This window comes from Salvelinus fontinalis, chromosome 4 (assembly GCF_029448725.1).
Source record: "Salvelinus fontinalis isolate EN_2023a chromosome 4, ASM2944872v1, whole genome shotgun sequence".
NCBI lineage: Eukaryota > Metazoa > Chordata > Actinopteri > Salmoniformes > Salmonidae > Salvelinus > Salvelinus fontinalis.
In genome coordinates this window covers 3,508,717-3,529,537 of record NC_074668.1, presented here as the reverse complement: position 1 = coordinate 3,529,537, position 20,821 = coordinate 3,508,717, and the positions used below count along the sequence as shown (strand labels likewise).

Below are 20,821 nucleotides of genomic sequence, written 5' to 3'. Positions count from 1 at the left end.
ATATCACCTGGGACAGGCGCTCTTAAATATCACCTGGGACAGGCGCTCTTAAATATCACCTGGGACAGGCGCTCTTAAATATCACCTGGGACAGGCGCTCTTAAATAACACCTGGGCCAGGCGCTCTTAAATAACACCTGGGACAGGCGCTCTTAAATATCACCTGGGCCAGGCGCTCTAAAATAACACCTGGGCCAGGCGCTCTAAAATAACACCTGGGCCAGGCGCTCTAAAATAACACCTGGGCCAGGCGCTCTAAAATAACACCTGGGCCAGGCGCTCTAAAATAACACCTGGGCCAGGCGCTCTAAAATAACACCTGGGCCAGGCGCTCTAAAATAACACCTGGGCCAGGCGCTCTAAAATAACACCTGGGCCAGGCGCTCTAAAATATCACCTGGGCCAGGCGCTCTAAAATATCACCTGGGCCAGGCGCTCTTAAATATCACCTGGGCCAGGCGCTCTTAAATATCACCTGGGCCAGGCGCTCTTAAATATCACCTGGGCCAGGCGCTCTTAAATATCACCTGGGCCAGGCGCTCTTAAATATCACCTGGGCCAGGCGCTCTTAAATATCACCTGGGCCAGGCGCTCTTAAATATCACCTGGGCCAGGCGCTCTTAAATAACACCTGGGCCAGGCGCTCTTAAATAACACCTGGGCCAGGCGCTCTTAAATAACACCTGGGCCAGGCGCTCTTAAATAACACCTGGGCCAGGCGCTCTTAAATAACACCTGGGACAGGCGCTCTTAAATAACACCTGGGACAGGCGCTCTTAAATAACACCTGGGGGGGGGGGGGGGTTCCGTGGTAACAGGTTCTTTCACTCCATGAACTAATAGGCTGAGGTTTATATTTGACTCATTGAATAGAGCACAGTGAATGTGCCATATGCACCAACGGCCCTGTAAAGCAGGTGGGTAGAGCGCTGGACTAGTTAACCGTAAGGTTGCAAGATTGAATCCCCCGAGCTGACAAGGTAAAAATCTGTCGTTCTGCCCCCTGAACGAGGCAGTAAACCCACTGTTCCTAGACCGTCATTGTAAATAAGAATGTGTTCTTAACTGACTTGCCTAGTTAAATAAAGGTGTCTCAGCCAAATCGATGTCCTAAAAAATACAGATTTCCGATTGTTAGGAAAACTTGATATCGGCCCTAATTAATCAGCCCTTCCGATTTTTAATCGGTCGACCTCTAGACTGGACAACAAGACATGCTACCATATATGGCCAGGGTCAAGTCTGGCTGCTCACATAGACTTGGATACAGTCACATGCACACGCTTCTCATCTTACTGCTTCTGTGGTGCTCTGCACCATGCACACCTGGGTTGCATTCATTAGGGCCTGCTGTAGCACAACGTTTTGCAAAACATAACAAAAATATTCAGGTAGTCCCTCCCTGTTAGTGTTCTGTGTGGCGCCGGTGCTTAATGAATTGACCCCGAGAATTATTATTTTTTTAACTAAAGAAAGCTGACTGCATAGACCTTCGTGCTTGTCGTTCACATTCGCCAGTCATACGTTGCCGTACACACCAGAATTGAGCTGTAGTGCGAGGAAAATTAGGTCAGTCAAGTCTGAAGGAAAGAGGCTGGCGTTTTCTCTCTGCCGTGCATCAGCTCAGACCAGTTTAAATTTCTGCCCATTGGTTGTTAAAATGTTTCCATTACATCCAGCTCAGGCCGTTTTTGATTCTTATCCTGATTTTTCCTTGCACTTGTTTGTGTAACCGCTCATTTCAGTGTGTTGTCCTTGTGTTAGGTCAGTGTTTAGTGTTTTACCCCGTTTTCCTCTCTGGTATACAGAATGAACTGAGTACTACTACACGAACCTTGCAGTAGCCTCCATCTTCCACTCTGAATGAAAGCTGATCTAAGGGAAGCCAAGTCTGTTGAAAACAGCAGAGTAGGCTGCCTTATCCTCCTTCCCTCTCTCGCTACTTCCCTCCCTCGCTACTTCCCTCCCTCGCTACTTCCCTCTCTCGCTACTTCCCTCTCTCGCTACTTCCTTCCCTCCCTCGCTACTTCCTTCCCTCCCTCGCTACTTCCTTCCCTCCCTCGCTACTTCCTTCCCTCCCTCGCTACTTCCTTCCCTCCCTCGCTACTTCCTTCCCTCCCTCGCTACTTCCTTCCCTCCCTCGCTACTTCCTTCCCTCCCTCGCTACTTCGCTCCCTCGCCACTTCGCTCCCTCGCCACTTCGCTCCCTCGCCACTTCGCTCCCTCGCCACTTCGCTCCCTCGCCGCTTCCCTCGCCGCTTCCCTCGCCGCTTCCCTCGCCGCTTCCCTCGCCGCTTCCCTCGCCGCTTCCCTCGCCGCTTCCCTCGCCGCTTCCCTCGCCGCTTCCCTCGCCGCTTCCCTCGCCGCTTCCCTCGCCGCTTCCCTCGCCGCTTCCCTCGCCGCTTCCCTCGCCGCTTCCCTCGCCGCTTCCCTCGCCGCTTCCCTCGCCGCTTCCCTCGCCGCTTCCCTCGCCGCTTCCCTCGCCGCTTCCCTCGCCGCTTCCCTCGCCGCTTCCCTCGCCGCTTCCCTCGCCGCTTCCCTCGCCGCTTCCTTCCCTCTCTCGCCGCTTCCTTCCCTCTCTCGCCGCTTCCTTCCCTCTCTCGCCGCTTCCTTCCCTCTCTCGCCGCTTCCTTCCCTCTCTCGCCGCTTCCTTCCCTCTCTCGCCGCTTCCTTCCCTCTCTCGCTGCTTCCCTCAGGATGGATGTTGTCACTCCTTTTTCTTCCCTTCTAAAAGGCTTGTCAACAGTAAATCATCAGTCAGGAGAAGTACGTCACCGTTTCCTGCTTTTCTAACATCCTGTACTGGGCCCTGTGCCATGGTATACTAAGCATGCAAAGTCTATTCTGGTAGGTATTTAACCAAAAAGTCTGTTAGGATCACAACTCTCTGTCTAAACCTGTTTTTGTCATTATGATGTACAGTGTATTCCGACCCTTTGACTTTTCCCACTATTTGTTCCGTTACAGACGTATTCTAAAATGGATTAAATGGAAAAAGTCTATCAATCTACACACTATAATCCATAATGACAAAGCAAAAACTTTATTAATATTTTTTGTTGTTGTAATGTTTGCAAATCTCTTAAACATCAACAGATGCCTTCTTTACATAAGTTTTCAAACTTTGCTATGAGACTCGAAATTTAGGGTACATCCTGTTTTCATTGTCCATCTTTGAGATTTTTCTACAACTTGATTGGAGTCCACCTGTGGTAAATTCAATTTGATTTGGAAAAACACACCTGTCCTATATAAGGTCCCACAGTTAACAGTGCATGTCAGAGCAAAAACCAAGCCATGAGGTTGAAGGAATTGTCCGTAGAGTTCCGAGACAGGATTGTGTCGAAGCACAGATCTGGGGAAGGGTGCCAAAACATTTGGAACCACCAAGACTCTTCGTAGAGCTGGCTGCCCAGCCATACTGAGCAATAGGGGGAGACGGGCCTTGGTCAGGGAGGTGACCAAGAACCCGATGGTCGCTACGACAGAGTTCCTCTGTGGAGATGGTTGTCCTTCTGGAAGGTTCTCCCATCTCTGCAGCACTCCACCAATCAGGCCTTTATGGTAGTGGCCTGATGGAAACCGCTCCTCAGTAAAAGGCACATGTCAGCCCACATGGAGTTTGCCAAAAGGCAACGAAAGGACTCTCAGACCACGAGAAACAAGATTCTCTGGGCTGAAACCAACATTGAACTCTTTGGTCTGAATGCCAAGTGTTACGTCTGGAGGAAACCTTGCACCATCCCTACGGTGGAGCAAAGTACAGAGATCCTTGATGAAAACCTGCTCCAGACCGCTCAGGACCTCAGACTGGGGCAAAGATTCAACTTCCAACAGGACAACCACCCTAAGCACACAGCCAAGACAACGCATTAGTGGCTTCGGGACAAGTCTCTGAATGTCCTTGAGTGGCCCAGCCAGAGCCCAAACTTGAACCCGATCGAACATCTCTGGAGAGCCCTGAAAATAGCTGTGCAGTGATTCTCCCCATCCAACCTGACAGAGCTTGAGGAGATCTGCAGAGAAGAATGGGAGAAACTCCCCAAATACAGGTCTGCCAAGCTTGTAGCGTCATACCCAAGAAGACTCGAGGCTGTAATCGCTGCCAAAGTACTGAATAAATGGTCTGAATACTTATGTAAATGTGAGATTTGTAATACATTTTCTAAAATGTCTAAACCTGTTTTTGCTTTGTCGTTATGTATGGTGTGTAGATTGATGAGGGGGGGGGGGACTATTTAATCAATTTTGCTTTGTTGTTATGTATGGATTGATGAGGGGGGGGGGGGGGACTATTTAATCCATTTTAGAATAAAGCCGTAACATAACAATGTGGGAAAAGTCAAGGGGTCTGAATACTTGCAGAATGCCACTGTATTGTGTGTAAATGGAGAGAAAAAAATAAATATATTTAATCTATTTTTGATTTCAGTCTATAACACAACATGGAATCAGTGAAGGGGTGTGAATACTTTCTGAAGGCTATAACCTGAATTTTTCAACGAGCATCTACTTCTACACATCCTGTAGTTGTAGCGCAGTGGAGGAGTTGCCCCGCTCAGTGACACTTCCACCCCCCCCCCCCCCCATCGCGGTTTAGAAGTTCACCTTGTTATAACTCTCTGTTCTTTTAACAGAACAAACATTGTCCTACAAGAACAGACGCTGTACAGATATGATAGTCGTAGTTTTTGTAAAAAGTATTTTGTGAGGTGTATGATTCGTGTACTTTCACTCTGCTGTTTTTGTTTTGTTGTTGAAGGGATGCCGACTATGAGCCACTTTGAACGGTTTTTGTTTTAAACAAGTCCTGAGGATTGAATGATTTTAGTTTTTTGCTGATATTCTCTCCCTCCTTTCTCTCTCTGCATGGAACCTTCCGTTTTAATCTCCGTGCCACTCCAGAGTCCCACACAGGGTCTTTTGGCAGAGAGCCACCGTCACCTCTCTCTCCTTTAGGCTTATAAATATCTGACCTATGACCTCTCTCTCCTTTAGGCTTATAAATATCTGACCTATGACCTCTCTCTCCTTTAGGCTTATAAATATCTGACCTATGACCTCTCTCCTTTAGGCTTATAAATATCTGACCTATGACCTCTCTCCTTTAGGCTTATAAATATCTGACCTATGACCTCTCTCCTTGTTTTAGTCACGTAGAGAAGAGCAGGGTTAAAACCACCAGTGGTAGTTGTACGCTAGAATAATAGTACAGATTAAAAAAAAATATATTTAAAAAAATAAATAATTTGTATTTATTTATTGGGGGGGGTTTGGCTAAAGTGAGAATCGGTGAGGGTTTGTGTTTCCCAAACCTCCCCCTCCCCGGCCAGCTTTACTGATTTGATGTACTGTGAACCAGCGCTGTGGATTTTAGCTACATGGGCTTGATGATTAATTGACCAATTGAATGCAAGTGTGCTTGTATTGGATTACACCAAATGAGTGGAGGTTGAGGAAGGTTTTTTTTGGGGGGGGGGGGGGGGACTATGAATTAAATGCATGTCTAGACTAGTGTTTTATTACAGCCATTTAGCAAAAATGGGCAGACCTGCTTTTACAGCATAGCTCTATTTTAGTAGCATGGGGTTTGCAGTCGTTCCACCTCTCAGCTATGGAAATAGTGGACGTCACGTTGGTTCTAGAGGGCGTGCATCGGCTCCTATGGTCAAATTGAATTTCCTTTTTCAAAAGCATGGATGCTGCTGCTTGTTTTGCCATAAAGGTTCACAGCTGGAGAAGGAGCAGGGTGAGGTTGTAATGAAGGCCGGTAATTTTAGCTGTGTACCAAAACAAGTGGGCGGCGTCCATTTTTTGCTGATAAAAGCAAATCCTAGACTGTTGCTTTTCAAGCAGGAGGCTAAGTGTCTCTTTTCCCAAATCCACAAACTGAGGCCACATTGTGTTCAGAGATTAGGCTCTGTATCATGTTTGACATCCTTGTAACAATTGGGCAATCTAGCTAATTAGACCGATAAAAAAATAAATAATAATAATAATAATTTTTAAATCTAGGATAAAGCTGTTTTATACAGTAGAGAGGCTTCATAATTACCCTGCCTGTCTTGTCAAACACGACAGTGTTCCTCATCAAAGGGCTTCCGTGGGTTCCAGAACGCCTGGAAAGTTCCAGAACGTGATAAGTGTGCTCAGTGTTCCGTCAAGGAGGCCGATCTACTCTCCCGGTGCAGAATCGATCTCTCTCTATTTCTCGAACATCGTCGTGTTGTAACTTTGGAAGAATCGTTTTTTTTTAAACGTGGCTATTGAAACAGTTTGTTTTTTTAACACACCATTTTGAATTGTTACATTTGATTGGGCTTATAAAAAACACCTGAGGAGCTGTAGCAGAGAACTCTACATGGACTGGTATTTTAATCAATGAATAGGCTTAAAAATCATTTTCACAATGGGATTTTTTTCTTCTCCCGGGAAAATTGGCCGGAGGCAATTTTATCTTAATATTTTTTTGGGGGGTGCAAAAGCTGGCTATTACCGGCTAACCGAAACTCTTTGCCGGATTCATTTATCCAGACTTTAAGAAAATGTGTTTTCTTCAAGACCTCTCATGTCTAACTGAATCATTACTTGTTTACAGTGTCTGTCCGTACAGAAGATTCTGTCTGGTGGATGCATGTGGAATAATGCTCTCTTTAGCAGGGGGGGGGGGAGACTGGTGGATGCATGTGGAATAATGCTCTCTTTAGCAGGGGGGGGGGGGGAGACTGGTGGATGCATGTGGAATAATGCTCTCTTTAGCGGGGGGGGGGGGGGAGACTGGTGGATGCATGTGGAATAATGCTCTCTTTAGCAGGGGGGGGGGGGGGAGACTGGTGGATGCATGTGGAATAATGCTCTCTTTAGCAGGGGGGGGGGGGAGACTGGTGGATGCATGTGGAATAATGCTCTCTTTAGCAGGGGGGGGGGGGAGACTGGTGGATGCATGTGGAATAATGCTCTCTTTAGCAGGGGGGGGGGGGGAGACTGGTGGATGCATGTGGAATAATGCTCTCTTTAGCAGGGGGGGGGGGGAGACTGGTGGATGCATGTGGAATAATGCTCTCTTTAGCGGGGGGGGGGGGGAGACTGGTGGATGCATGTGGAATAATGCTCTCTTTAGCAGGGGGGGGGGGGGAGACTGGTGGATGCATGTGGAATAATGCTCTCTTTAGCAAGGGGGGGGGAGACTGGTGGATGCATGTGGAATAATGCTCTCTTTAGCAGGGGGGGGGGGGACTGGTGGATGCATGTGGAATAATGCTCTCTTTAGCAGGGGGGGGAGACTGGTGGATGCATGTGGAATAATGCTCTCTTTAGCAGGGGGGGGGGGACTGGTGGATGCATGTGGAATAATGCTCTCTTTAGCAGGGGGGGGGGGGGGGGACTGGTGGATGCATGTGGAATAATGCTCTCTTTAGCAGGGGGGGGAGACTGGTGGATGCATGTGGAATAATGCTCTCTTTAGCGGGGGGGGGGGGGAGACTGGTGGATGCATGTGGAATAATGCTCTCTTTAGCAGGGGGGGGGGACTGGTGGATGCATGTGGAATAATGCTCTCTTTAGCAGGGGGGGGGGGGGAGACTGGTGGATGCATGTGGAATAATGCTCTCTTTAGCAGGGGGGGGGGGACTGGTGGATGCATGTGGAATAATGCTCTCTTTAGCGGGGGGGGGGGGGGAGACTGGTGGATGCATGTGGAATAATGCTCTCTTTAGCGGGGGGGGGGGGAGACTGGTGGATGCATGTGGAATAATGCTCTCTTTAGCAGGGGGGGGAGGGGGAGACTGGTGGATGCATGTGGAATAATGCTCTCTTTAGCAGGGGGGGGGGGGAGACTGGTGGATGCATGTGGAATAATGCTCTCTTTAGCAGGGGGGGGAGACTGGTGGATGCATGTGGAATAATGCTCTCTTTAGCAGGGGGGGAGGGGGGAGACTGGTGGATGCATGTGGAATAATGCTCTCTTTAGCAGGGGGGGGAGGGGGGAGACTGGTGGATGAGATCAAGGCTTGCAAAGCGGTCCCAGTGGAAAAATGATACATTACTTTTATTTTTCCTCTTGGTTACATGGCACGGCATATCAGAGAGGGTGTTTGGTGGTGGGGGGGTAGTAGTGTGTAATGGGGGGGGGGGGGGGTAGTGGTCAGATGTTCATACGTCCTTCTTTCATCCTGGGATTTAATGTATTAGCAATTTAGTACACAAGGGGGTTCCCCAAAAAACAAAAACAAAGCCCATTGATGCTAGAATGCTAACAGAATTAGCACAAGTAATGGCAAAATGTCCATGGAGACTGATAGTTAAATATTCTAATGAGACAACATCAATCTCCTGTACCTAGAGACTCCTTTTTTTCTTCCTACCTTGCCCTGCTCTTTAACCTCCTCTGTATGCAGGGCAAAAAGCCCCCTAACAAACCATCTCTCCTAAGGCACTCTGGGAGATAAATGGACTCTATAGCCACTGCATTTCTGTGTGTGTGTGTGTACAAAAGGATTTAGACTGATTTAGTGAGATCCTGAACCATATGGTCTCTGTCAAGTAGGCAGGCAGAGAGGCCAGGCAGAGACTCCAGGCTCTGTAGGGAGAGAGACTGGGAGGGCCCTTTCTCTCTCTCTCTCTCTATAAAGCCTCCTGTCTCGTGTCTCCTTTCCTGCTTGATATTTCATTAGTTTGAGTTCACTCACTTGGCACAACTTGAGTTCAAGGCCGCTACAGTTTTTTTTATTGCAGTTCCAGTACAATCCGAACACAAACAGTTTCCTACCACTGATGGTAATGACTCTAGCTAGCTAGTTGGCTCTATTTAGGCTATTGTTTACAAATAGATCGTTATGAGTAATGGAGAAGAGGCCTTCATGGGTCCAAAAAAACGATTTCCCATCCGCACACACCCGAGGACAACTAGACCCGTTCTGTATAGACCTGGTCAGATCCAAATCCGAGCAGAAAAGTCCATTTTTTTTAAAGCTCCTTTATGAACCAGAGATGATGAAGCGCAAGGCAGAGTGGTGATGCTCTGACAGGGAGAGATGAGAGTCCGCAACCAACCAAGCTGACTCGTGTTGTAGTAACCTAATAGCTGCTATAGCTAGGTTGGTTTATCATCCAACATGATTACATAGTACCTGTCTTGACTGCATCAAACCGGGGATAAACTAACTAGGCTAATTGACGCTGCGTGTGCTTTCTCATCCTACACAGTAACAAACGACTCCGTTCAGAAATACAACAAAGCAGCCTTAATTGTTAGCTCTTGGTCGTTGTAGCCTATCCTCGGGGCGGCAGGGTAGCCTAGTGGTTAGAGCGTTGGGACTAGGAACAGTGGGTTAACTGCCTTGTTCAGGGGTAGAACGACAGATTTTTACCTTGTCAGCTCGGGGATTCGATCTTGCAACCTTCCGGTTGAAAATAAGAATTTGTTCTTAACTGACTTGCCTAATTAAATAAAGATAATAAATAATCATTTAATTTTTTTTTTTTTAATTCCATCGTCCATTGGTTAGATATCTCCTGACCACACCCTCTCCCCACGGAGGCCCTATGACTGTAGCCTAGTGCTGCTTTGATGACTTCTGATTGGCTAACAACACGCCACTCCTGTTTTTAAAAGCAACGAGCAGCAACGTAAATAATAATATCAGGGCGTCCTTCCGGAAGAGTCCGTTAAAATACCAGAGACCCGTGACAATCATATCCGACCCAGACCCATGACAATCGTATCAGATCCGACCCAGACCCGTGACAATCATATCCGACCCAGACCCGTGACAATCATATCCGACCCAGACCCGTGACAATCATATCCGACCCAGACCCGTGACACTCGTATCAGATCCGACCCAGACCCGTGACACTCGTATCAGATCCGACCCGTGACACAGGCCCAGCGGTCACGGCCCGAGGTTATAATAGCTTATCACTGCTTTATCGTGTATACATTATCAGTGCTAATTTCTCCTTAGCAGACTGTGTGATGAGAGAATCGTGCTCCGCTGTCCTTTCACAGCCCTAAAGAGTTGACAGGACGTTGATCTGAGACGGATTTAAGCCAATCTAGAATGTAGCGTACTATTAGCCCACGTGGACTTGACTCCTGCCGTGGTCAGTCCCCTCTCCTCTATGAATTACGTTGTGGTAATATCAACTGGTTATATTATATCGTGGAAACACACATCTTCACAAATGCAGTAACCTCAGCCGTGGTGCTTGCTTGTAGAAGCCTATGGCTGTGTAATGACACAGCCTTGTTTTTTGTAAATTAGCAAACAATACTTATTTCTCGAGCCCTTATCACTGTCAAGACACCTATTTGACAGTAAAAAAAACATGCTGATTTTGTAATGAAATAAATCATGATGTGATATAACAAGAAAATGTATTATGTTTTATATAACAGAAGAAATGTAATCCTGATGGAATATAACAGAAGAAAATTAAATGATGCCTTAATAGAACACTAGTCAATGTGTCTAGACGTTTAACTTGACCATTCAGGCAGCCAGAAAGCACATTCCACCAAATAGTTCTGTAGTATTTTTAAATGTCTTTATCTAAAGATCGAGCTGTGACCTCCGTTCGTTAGATTACTGATACCCGTCGCTAGAATATAAACTCTGCTCTCGGACAAATTTTAAGGATGTTTTCAGCACCACACGAATAGGTCTGCCAATGGACGAATAGGTCTGCCAATGGACGAATAGGTCTGCCAATGGACGAATAGGTCTGCCAATGGACAGTTCCCTGCTCTACTCTCGCTGTGTGACTGCTAGCCTACCTCTGCCTGTCTGCCTCGCCGCTCACAGTGGAATTCACAACACGACTCCTGGGTAAAAAAAAAAGTGTATCTTGATTTAACCTCTAATTCCTCCCAAACCCGGATCCGGGAGCACCCCCATCAGTAAATAAGCTGACTAGCATAGCCTAGCATAGCGTCACAAGTAAATACTAGCATCTAAATATCATTAAATCACAAGTCCAAGACACCAGATGAAAGATACACATCTTGTGAATCCAGCCATCATTTCTGATTTTTAAAATGTTTTACAGGGAAGACACAATATGTAAATCTATTAGCTAACCACGTTAGCAAAAGACACCACTTTTTTTACTCCACCAGTTTTTTACTCCATCAGTAGCTATCACAAATTCGATCAAATAAAGATATAAATAGCCACTAACCAAGAAACAACTTCATCAGATGACAGTCTGATAACATATTTATTGTATAGCATATGTTTTGTTAGAAAAATGTGCATATTTCAGGTATAAATCATAGTTTACCATTGCAGCCACCATCACAACTCTCACCAAAGCAACTAGAATAACTACAGAGAGCAACGTGTATTACCTAATTACTCATCATAAAACATTTTTTAAAAATACACAGCGTACAGCAATTGAAAGACACAGATCTTGTGAATCCAGACAATATTTCAGATTTTCTAAGTGTTTTACAGCGAAAACACAATATAGCGTTATATTAGCTTACCACAATAGCAAACATCACAACAGCATTGATTCAAGCCAAACATAGCAATAACGTATAAACCACCAAAATAAATTAATTTTTTCACTAACCTTCTCAGAATTCTTCGGATGACAGTCCTATAACATCATATTACACAATGCATATAGAGTTTGTTCGAAAATGTGCATATTTAGCGGCACAAATCGTGGTTATACAATGAGAAAAGTAGCCAAGCTGCAAAGAAAATGTCAGGAGAAATCTTGGGAAAGGCACCTATTCTAATCGAAAACTATTCATAAACTTGACTAAAAAATACAAGTTGGACAGCAAATGAAAGCTAAATTAGTTCTTAATGCAATCGCTGTGTTAGATTTTAAAAATGAACGTTACTGCGCAATACAGCGTGCGCTAAAGCGAGACCGCCCCATAATTCATGGCGGAATTATTATTTGACCTTTGTCAACATAAGTACGAATTAACAGCATAAAGACTGCTTACTATTAGCTGAGCTTCCATCAGAATCTTGGGCAAGGTGTCCTTTCTCCAGAACAATCGTCTTTGGGTTGAAAGATGTCCTCTTCTCCTGTCGAAATAGCAGCTAACGATAGCCACCCACTGGAGAGGTGTCCAACTCGTGAAAGCGCATGACAAAGAAATCCCAGAAAATCGCAATAAACTGCTATAAGTCGGTTTAAATTAACTACCTTATGATGTCTTTAACACCTATAACGAATAAAAACATGACCGGAGATATAGAACTACTAAAACGAAAGCGTTTGCAGGACGCCATTGTGATGTCTTCTTGCGCCAGGCGCACCGTTGAAAAGGACGGTACTTCCGTTCCACGGTCTATATATAGGGTCCCAGATTGCGCAATCCACTCCATTCAAATTCTCCCCGCTTACTGACATCTAGAGGAAGACGTATGCAGTGCATGTAGCCCGATGGCTTACATGGGGACTTATAAACTGACCTCAGAACAGGGACCTCGATTTCTGAAATCTCACTCCCTGACAGGAAATGTGCTGCAGAATGAGTTCTGTTTCACTCAGAGAAATAATTCAAACGGTTTTAGAAACTAGAGTGTTTTCTATCCAATAGTAATAATAATATGCATATTATACGAGCAAGAATTGAGTACGTGGCAGTTTAATTTGGGAACTCATTTTTACAAAGTCGAAATGGCGCCCCCATAGGCTCAAGAGGTTAAACTGTTTCCAACCTGCAATATAATTGTTCTGAACAGCGAGTTGAAAGAATGTTTTCGTTCCACCCGCCGGCTGATTTTATAAAATAAAAAAGTTGGGTCAAACACAGGGAACTGTGGGACTCTACCTCGATGCAGGACTCTACCTCGGGGAGCAGTGTTTTTTTGTTAGGCAACAAGGACGCCATTGTGGGGGCGCTGCTTTGTTCCGGCCCTGCAACGAGTCTTTGAAGCCATCCGCTCGGTCCCCTAATGAGAGAAACGTGGACTAGTGACACTAGCTGTAGACTACGTGATGATAAAAAGGCTACGTTATCACATCTCCACTTTGTTTATGTGCAGGGCTGTTTCCAGGCGACATAAATGGTATTAACAAAACATGTAAAGTGTTGGTCCCATGTTTCATGAGCTGAAATAAAAGATCCCAGAAATGTTCCGAACACACACAAAGTTTATTTCTCAAAACATTTGGTGCACAGAGTTGTTTACATCCCTGTTAGTGAGCATTTCTCCTTTGACAAAATATTCCATCCACCTGACAGGTGTGGCATATCAAGCAGCTGATTAAACAGCATGATCATTACACAGGTGCACCTTCTGCTGGGGACAACAACAAAAAAAGTGTCGTTTTGTCACAACACAATGCCACAGATGTCTCAAGTTTTGAGGGAGCGTGCAATTGGCATGCTGACTGCTGGAATGTCCAACAGAGCTGTTGACAGATAATGTTAATTTCTCTACCATAAGCCGCCTCCAATGTCGTTTTAGAACATTTGGCAGTAGCGCCAACCGGGCTTGTGTATGGCATCGTCGTGGGTGAGCGGTTTGCTGACGTCAACGTTGTGAACAGAGTGCCGCATGGTGACGGTGGGGTTATGGTATGGGGCAGGTATAAGTTACAAACACTTTAGGGCGTTCAAATTTTCATTGATAACATGAATCGCTTCATGTCGCAAGGATCTGTACACAATTATTGGAAGCTGAAAATGTCCCAATTCTGCCATGGCCTGCATACTCACCAGACATGTCACCCATTGAGCATGTTTGGGATGCTCTGGATCAACGTGTACGACAACATTGTTCCAGTTTCGGGCCAATATCCAGCAACTTTACACAGCCATTAGAGGAGTGAGACAGCATTCTACAGTCAACAGCCTGATCAACTCTATGTAAAGGAGGTGTGTCGCGCTGAGAGACAAATCATGGTCACACCAGATACTGACTGGTTTTCTGGTCCTTGACCCTACTTTTTTTATTTATCATTATATATTTTTTGGCGATCTGTGATAACAGATAAATAAATGGGAGTACAGAGAGTCATATGAAATCCATAGATTAGGGCCAAATACATTTATTTCAATGGACTGATTTCCTTGTCTACTGTAACTCAATAAAAATCTTTGAAATTGTTACATGTTGAGTTTTTATATTTTTGGCGTTTTGTGTGTGTACTACCGTTCAAAAGTTTGGGGTCACTTAGACATTTCCTTGTTTTTGAAAGAAAAGCAAAACATTTTTGTCCATCAAAATAACATCAAATTGATCAGAAATAGTGTAGACATTGTTAATGTTGTAAATGACTGTTGTAGCTGGAAACGGCTGATTTTAAATAAAAAAAATGAATATCTACATAGGCGTACAGAGGCCCATTATCAGCAACCATCACTCCTGTGTTCCAATGGCACGTTGTGTTGGCTAATACAAGTTTATCATTTTAAAAGGCTAATTGATCATTAGAAAACCTTTTTTGCAATTATGTTAGCACAGCTGAAAACTGTTGTTCTGATTTAAAGAAGCAATACACCTGGACTAGTTGAGTATCTGGAGCATCAGCATTTGTGGGTTTGATAACAGGCTCAAAATGGCCAGAAACAAAGACCTTTCTTCTGGAACTCGTCAGTCTATTCTTGTTCTGAGAAAGGAAGGCTATTCCATGTGAGAAATTGCCAAGAAACTGAAGATCTCGTACAACACTGTGTACTACTCCCTTCACAGAACAGGATAAACTGGCTCTAACCAGAATATAAAGAGTGGGATGTCCCGGTGCACCACTGAGCAAGAGGACAAGTACATTTAGTGTGTGTAGTTTGAGAAACGGACACCTCACAGTCCCTAACTGGCAGCTTCATTTAAATAGTACCCTTCAAAACACCAGTCTCAACATCAACAGTGAAGAGGGGACTCTGGGATGCTGGCTTTCTAGGCAGAGTTCCTCTGTCCAGTGTCTGTATTTTTCTACAACATTCTACAATAGAATTGCGTTATTTGACGTGGCAAACTTAAAAGCTAATTTAATGCGTCAAATAGTGTTATTTGACGTATGTTTTTTGACACTCAAAGACCCAAACGACGTTTTATAAGTCACACCTCAATACTAACCTAAATGACAGTGAAAAGAAGGGACCCTGTACAGAATACAATATTCCTAAACATGGCATCTAAAGTACAACTGCCAAACATGTATGGCACAAAGGTTTATTGAATACAAAGCAAATACAACACATCACTGAGTTCCACTTCATATTTTCAAGCATGGTGGTGGCTGCATCATGTTATGGGTATGCTTGTCGTCGGCAAGGACCACGGGAGTATTTCAGGATGAAAAGAAGCGGAATAGTGGCGATCCTAGAAAGCCTGGTTCAGTCTGCTTTCCAACACACTGGGAGACTAATTCACCGTTCAGCAGGACAATAATCTACAACACAAGGCCAAATGCAGTGTTTTCCATGTATTCACACCCCTTGATTTATGTTGTGTTGAAGCTTGAATTCAAAATATATATTTTCTCACCTACACACAATATCCGTTAATAAAGTGTCAACATGTTTTACTTTTTTTGTTGTTGAAAATTTAGCAAATTTATTGACATTGAAATACCGAAATATATAATTTACGTAATTTATATATTTAATCAATTTGGCTGTAACAGAACAAAAGTGTGGAAACAAGTCAAAGGGGTCTGAATGCTATCTGAAGTGTTATTGTGTGTGTGTGTCTCTCTCTCTCCAGTGTGTGTGTGTGTCTCTCTCTCCAGTGTGTGTGTGTGTCTCTCTCTCTCCAGTGTGTGTGTGTGTCTCTCTCTCTCCAGTGTGTGTGTGTGTCTCTCTCTCTCCAGTGTGTGTGTGTGTGTGTCTCTCTCTCTCCAGTGTGTGTGTCTCTCTCTCTCCAGTGTGTGTGTGTCTCTCTCTCTCCAGTGTGTGTGTGTGTCTCTCTCTCCAGTGTGTGTGTGTGTCTCTCTCTCTCCAGTGTGTGTGTGTGTCTCTCTCTCCAGTGTGTGTGTGTGTGTCTCTCTCTCCAGTGTGTGTGTGTCTCTCTCTCCAGTGTGTGTGTGTGTCTCTCTCTCTCCAGTGTGTGTGTGTGTCTCTCTCTCTCCAGTGTGTGTGTGTGTCTCTCTCTCTCCAGTGTGTGTGTGTGTGTGTCTCTCTCTCTCCAGTGTGTGTGTGTGTGTGTCTCTCTCTCTCCAGTGTGTGTGTGTGTGTGTCTCTCTCTCTCCAGTGTGTGTGTGTGTGTCTCTCTCTCTCCAGTGTGTGTGTGTGGTGCTAACCGCTCCTCCCCTCCTTCCTCCAGGGGGGTTTTCTGTGGTGTTTCTGGCCCGGACACACAGTGGAACGCGCTGCGCTCTCAAGAGGATGTACGTCAACAACGTCCCTGACCTCAACATCTACAAGAGAGAAATCACTATTATGGTGGGCATAGTGCTCTCTGCGTGTGTGTGTGTGTGTGTGTGTTCTAGATGTCTTGAGTCTGGTTTATAGGCGTCCGTAAAAGAAGGTAGTTGTTGAACATTGACAAGATGTCGTTTTTCCCTGAACTTTTGACCCGTCTGTAACTGAACAGCTAGTTATTGCTCTGGATAAGAGCGTCTGCTAAATGACTTAAATGTAATGTAAATGTTTTATGTGGTGTTTCTGTGCTGACTTTAACACTGGGGATACACACACACACACACTGGAGAGACACAGGACTGTAGGTGACGTGTCTCTGAAGGGACTAATAAGGAGTAACTACATAAAGAAACAAAGACCAGAAGCAGCACTGAGTAGTGACTTACCGCGAAACTTACCACGAAACTTACCGTGAAACTTACCGCGAAACTTACTGTAAAACTTCAATTAGTAGACTGGTGTTTTTTTGTTTAAATCCCGAAACACAACAGTCTCATATTATAGACGTGCTTCTAGTTGTAAGAAGGGAAAAAAACTTCCTTGACAACAATTATTCTCCTCTTTTGACTGTGCATTTTTGTCAGTTCTTACTTACGCCACTAGAAGGCAATCAGCCTCTTTCTCTTTTTAGGGTTCTGTGCTTTCAAAGTGGTTGACTGTTTTTGTGCTTGCCAGTTAGCTAGCATTTAGCTGCCAGTTAGCTAGCATTTAGCTGCCAGTTAGCTAGCGGTTCACCGGGCTGTGTAGCTGCCAGTTAGCTAGCGGTTCACCAGGCTGTGTAGCTGCCAGTTAGCTAGCGGTTCACCAGGCTGTGTAGCTGCCAGTTAGCTAGCGGTTCACCAGGCTGTGTAGCTGCCAGTTAGCTAGCGGTTCACCGGGCTGTGTAGCTGCCAGTTAGCTAGCGGTTCACCGGGCTGTTTAGCTGCCAGTTAGCTAGCATTTAGCTGCCAGTTAGCTAGCATTTAGCTGCCAGTTAGCTAGCGGTTCACCGGGCTGTGTAGCTGCCAGTTAGCTAGCGGTTCACCGGCTGTGTAGCTGCCAGTTAGCTAGCGGTTCACCAGGCTGTGTAGCTGCCAGTTAGCTAGCGGTTCACCGGGCTGTTTAGCTGCCAGTTAGCTAGCGGTTCACCGGGCTGTTTAGCTGCCAGTTAGCTAGCGGTTCACCGGGCTGTGTAGCTGCCAGTTAGCTAGCGGTTCACCAGGCTGTGTAGCTGCCAGTTAGCTAGCGGTTCACCGGCTGTGTAGCTGCCAGTTAGCTAGCGGTTCACCGGGCTGTTTAGCTGCCAGTTAGCTAGCGGTTCACCAGGCTGTGTAGCTGCCAGTTGGCTAGCGGTTCACCGGGCTGTTTAGCTGCCAGTTAGCTAGCGGTTCACCGGGCTGTTTAGCTGCCAGTTAGCTAGCGGTTCACCGGGCTGTGTAGCTGCCAGTTAGCTAGCGGTTCACCAGGCTGTGTAGCTGCCAGTTAGCTAGCGGTTCACCGGCTGTGTAGCTGCCAGTTAGCTAGCGGTTCACCGGGCTGTTTAGCTGCCAGTTAGCTAGCGGTTCACCAGGCTGTGTAGCTGCCAGTTGGCTAGCGGTTCACCGGGCTGTTTAGCTGCCAGTTAGCTAGCGGTTCACCGGCTGTTTAGCTGCCAGTTAGCTAGCGGTTCACCAGGCTGTTTAGCTGCCAGTTAGCTAGCGGTTCACCAGGCTGTTTAGCTGCCAGTTAGCTAGCGGTTCACCGGGCTGTTTAGCTGCCAGTTAGCTAGCGGTTCACCGGGCTGTGTAGCTGCCAGTTAGCTAGCGGTTCACCAGGCTGTTTAGCTGCCAGTTAGCTAGCGGTTCACCGGCTGTTTAGCTGCCAGTTAGCTAGCGGTTCACCGGCTGTGTAGCTGCCAGTTAGCTAGCGGTTCACCGGGCTGTGTAGCTGCCAGTTAGCTAGCGGTTCACCGGCTGTTTAGCTGCCAGTTAGCTAGCGGTTCACCGGCTGTTTAGCTGCCAGTTGGCTAGCGGTTCACCGGCTGTTTAGCTGCCAGTTAGCTAGCGGTTCACCGGGCTGTGTAGCTGCCAGTTAGCTAGCATTTAGCTGCCAGTTAGCTAGCGGTTCACCAGGCTGTGTAGCTGCCAGTTAGCTAGCGGTTCACCGGGCTGTTTAGCTGCCAGTTAGCTAGCGGTTCACCAGGCTGTGTAGCTGCCAGTTAGCTAGCGGTTCACCGGGCTGTTTAGCTGCCAGTTAGCTAGCGGTTCACCGGGCTGTGTAGCTGCCAGTTAGCTAGCATTTAGCTGCCAGTTAGCTAGCGGTTCACCAGGCTGTGTAGCTGCCAGTTAGCTAGCGGTTCACCGGGCTGTTTAGCTGCCAGTTAGCTAGCGGTTCACCAGGCTGTGTAGCTGCCAGTTAGCTAGCGGTTTCTTACTGGCGATTAAACCGATTGCCGTTCATTTTTTTCAAGTCATAAACAATTCCTTTTAGACCCAGTGTTTATTTTAAACAGCCGTTTATTTGCTGAAATGTGTGTCGTCGCCCGTCTATAAAAAGGGACCGTTGACTATTTTGATACGGTTTTTAATTGATGTTTTATGGTAATTAACTTAATTAACTCTTGGCTCCTAGAAGGACCATAGACCTCTCATGAATGTCCATCCTGTCTGTGTTCTTCCTCTCTGCAGAAAGAGCTGTCTGGTCACAGGAACATAGTGAACTACCTGGACTCTACCATCAACTCAGTAGGGGACAGTGTCTGGGAGGTGCTCATTCTCATGGAGTACTGTAAAGGTAGGTGTTATAGGTTCCCCCTGTGATTTTAATTCAATGGACCGATCATTATTGTTTTATTGCGCATGAGACGGGTGCATAATAGGCTGTACAGATTTGAACAAACAGACCTGTGATTTTATATTGACCCAATAAAGTAGAATTCACTTAAACACAATCTCTCTCCCTGTCCCTCACCCTCTCTCCTATTCGCTCGCTCTCCTCCTCCCTCCTCTCTTCCTCTCGCTCCTCTCTTCCTCTCGCTCCTCTCTTCCTCTCTTCCTCTCGCTCCTCTCTTCCTCTCTTCCTCTCGCTCCTCTCTTCCTCTCGCTCCTCTCTTCCTCTCGCTCCTCTCTTCCTCTCGCTCCTCTCTTCCTCTCGCTCCTCTCTTCCTCTCGCTCCTCCCTTCCTCTCGCTCCTCCCTTCCTCTCGCTCCTCCCTTCCTCTCGCTCCTCCCTTCCTCTCGCTCCTCCCTTCCTCTCGCTCCTCCTTTCCTCTCGCTCCTCCCTTCCTCTCGCTCCTCCCTTCCTCTCGCTCTCTCCCCTTCCTCTCGCTCCTCCCTTCCTCTCGCTCCTCCCTTCCTCTCGCTCCTCCCTTCCTCTCGCTCCTCCCTTCCTCTCGCTCCTCCCTTCCTCTCGCTCCTCCCTTCCTCTCGCTCCTCCCTTCCTCTCGCTCCTCCCTTCCTCTCGCTCCTCCCTTCCTCTCGCTCCTCCCTTCCTCTCGCTCCTCCCTTCCTCTCGCTCCTCCCTTCCTCTCGCTCCTCTCTCTCTCTCTCTCTCTCTCGCTCCTCTCTCTCTCTCTCCTCTCGCTCCTCTCTCTCTCTCTCCTCTCTCTCTCTCTCTCTCTCGCTCCTCTCTCTCTCTCTCTCTCGCTCCTCTCTCTCTCTCTCTCTCGCTCCTCTCTTCCTCTCGCTCCTCTCTTCCTCTCGCTCCTCCCTTCCTCTCGCTCCTCCCTTCCTCTCGCTCCTCCCTTCCTCTCGCTCTCTCGCTCCTCTCTCTCTCTCTCTCGCTCCTCTCTCTCTCTCTCTCGCTCGCTCTCTCTCTCTCTCTCTCTCTCTCTCGCTCCTCTCTCTCTCTCTCTCTCTCTCGCTCCTCTCTCTCTCTCTCTCGCTCCTCTCTCTCTCTCTCGCTCCTCTCTCTCTCTCTCTCTCGCTCCTCTCTCTCTCTCTCTCTCGCCGCTCTCTCCTCTCTCTCTCTCTCTCGCTCCTCTCTCCTCTCTCTCTCTCGCTCCTCTCCTCTCTCTCTCTCGCTCCTCTCTCTCTCGCTCCTCTCTCGCTCTCTCTCCTCTCGCTCCTCTCTCTCTCTCTCTCTCGCCTCCTCGCTCCTCTCTCTCTCTCTCTCTCGCTCCTCTCTTCCTCTCGCTTCCTCTCTTCTCTCGCTCCTCTCTCTCTCTCGCTCCTCTCTCTCTCTCTCTCTCGCTCCTCTCTCTCTCTCTCTCTCGCTCCTCTCTCTCTCTCGCTCCTCTCTCTCTCTCTCTCTCTCGCTCCTCTCTCTCTCTCTCTCGCTCGCATCTCTCCTCTCTCCTCTCTCTCTCGCTCCTCTCTCTCTCTCTCTCTCTCTCGCTCCTCTCTCTCTCTCTCTCTCTCGTCCTCTCTTCCTCTCGCTCCTCCCTTCCTCTCGCTCCTCCCTTCCTCTCGCTCTCTCGCTCCTCTCTCTCTCTCTCTCGCTCCTCTCTCTCTCTCTCGCTCCTCTCTCTCTCTCTCTCGCTCCTCTCTCTCTCTCTCTCGCCTCCTCTCTCGCTCTCTCGCTC

The 20,821-nt window shown here is 46.9% G+C and overlaps 1 protein-coding gene across 3 annotated transcripts in view; it reads left to right on the top strand.

Moving 5' to 3' along the window:
• Positions 1-20,821, top strand: part of bmp2k (BMP2 inducible kinase) — a 74,934-nt gene that overhangs the window by 14,598 nt on the left and 39,515 nt on the right. For 2 of the 3 annotated variants that reach the window (XM_055918611.1, XM_055918609.1), the window contains exons 2-3: positions 16,245-16,363; positions 18,988-19,093. In XM_055918611.1, the coding sequence (XP_055774586.1) occupies positions 16,245-16,363; positions 18,988-19,093 (225 nt within the window). The remainder of the gene's footprint in view (positions 1-16,244; positions 16,364-18,987; positions 19,094-20,821) is intronic. The other variant, XM_055918612.1, reaches the window with a different exon arrangement.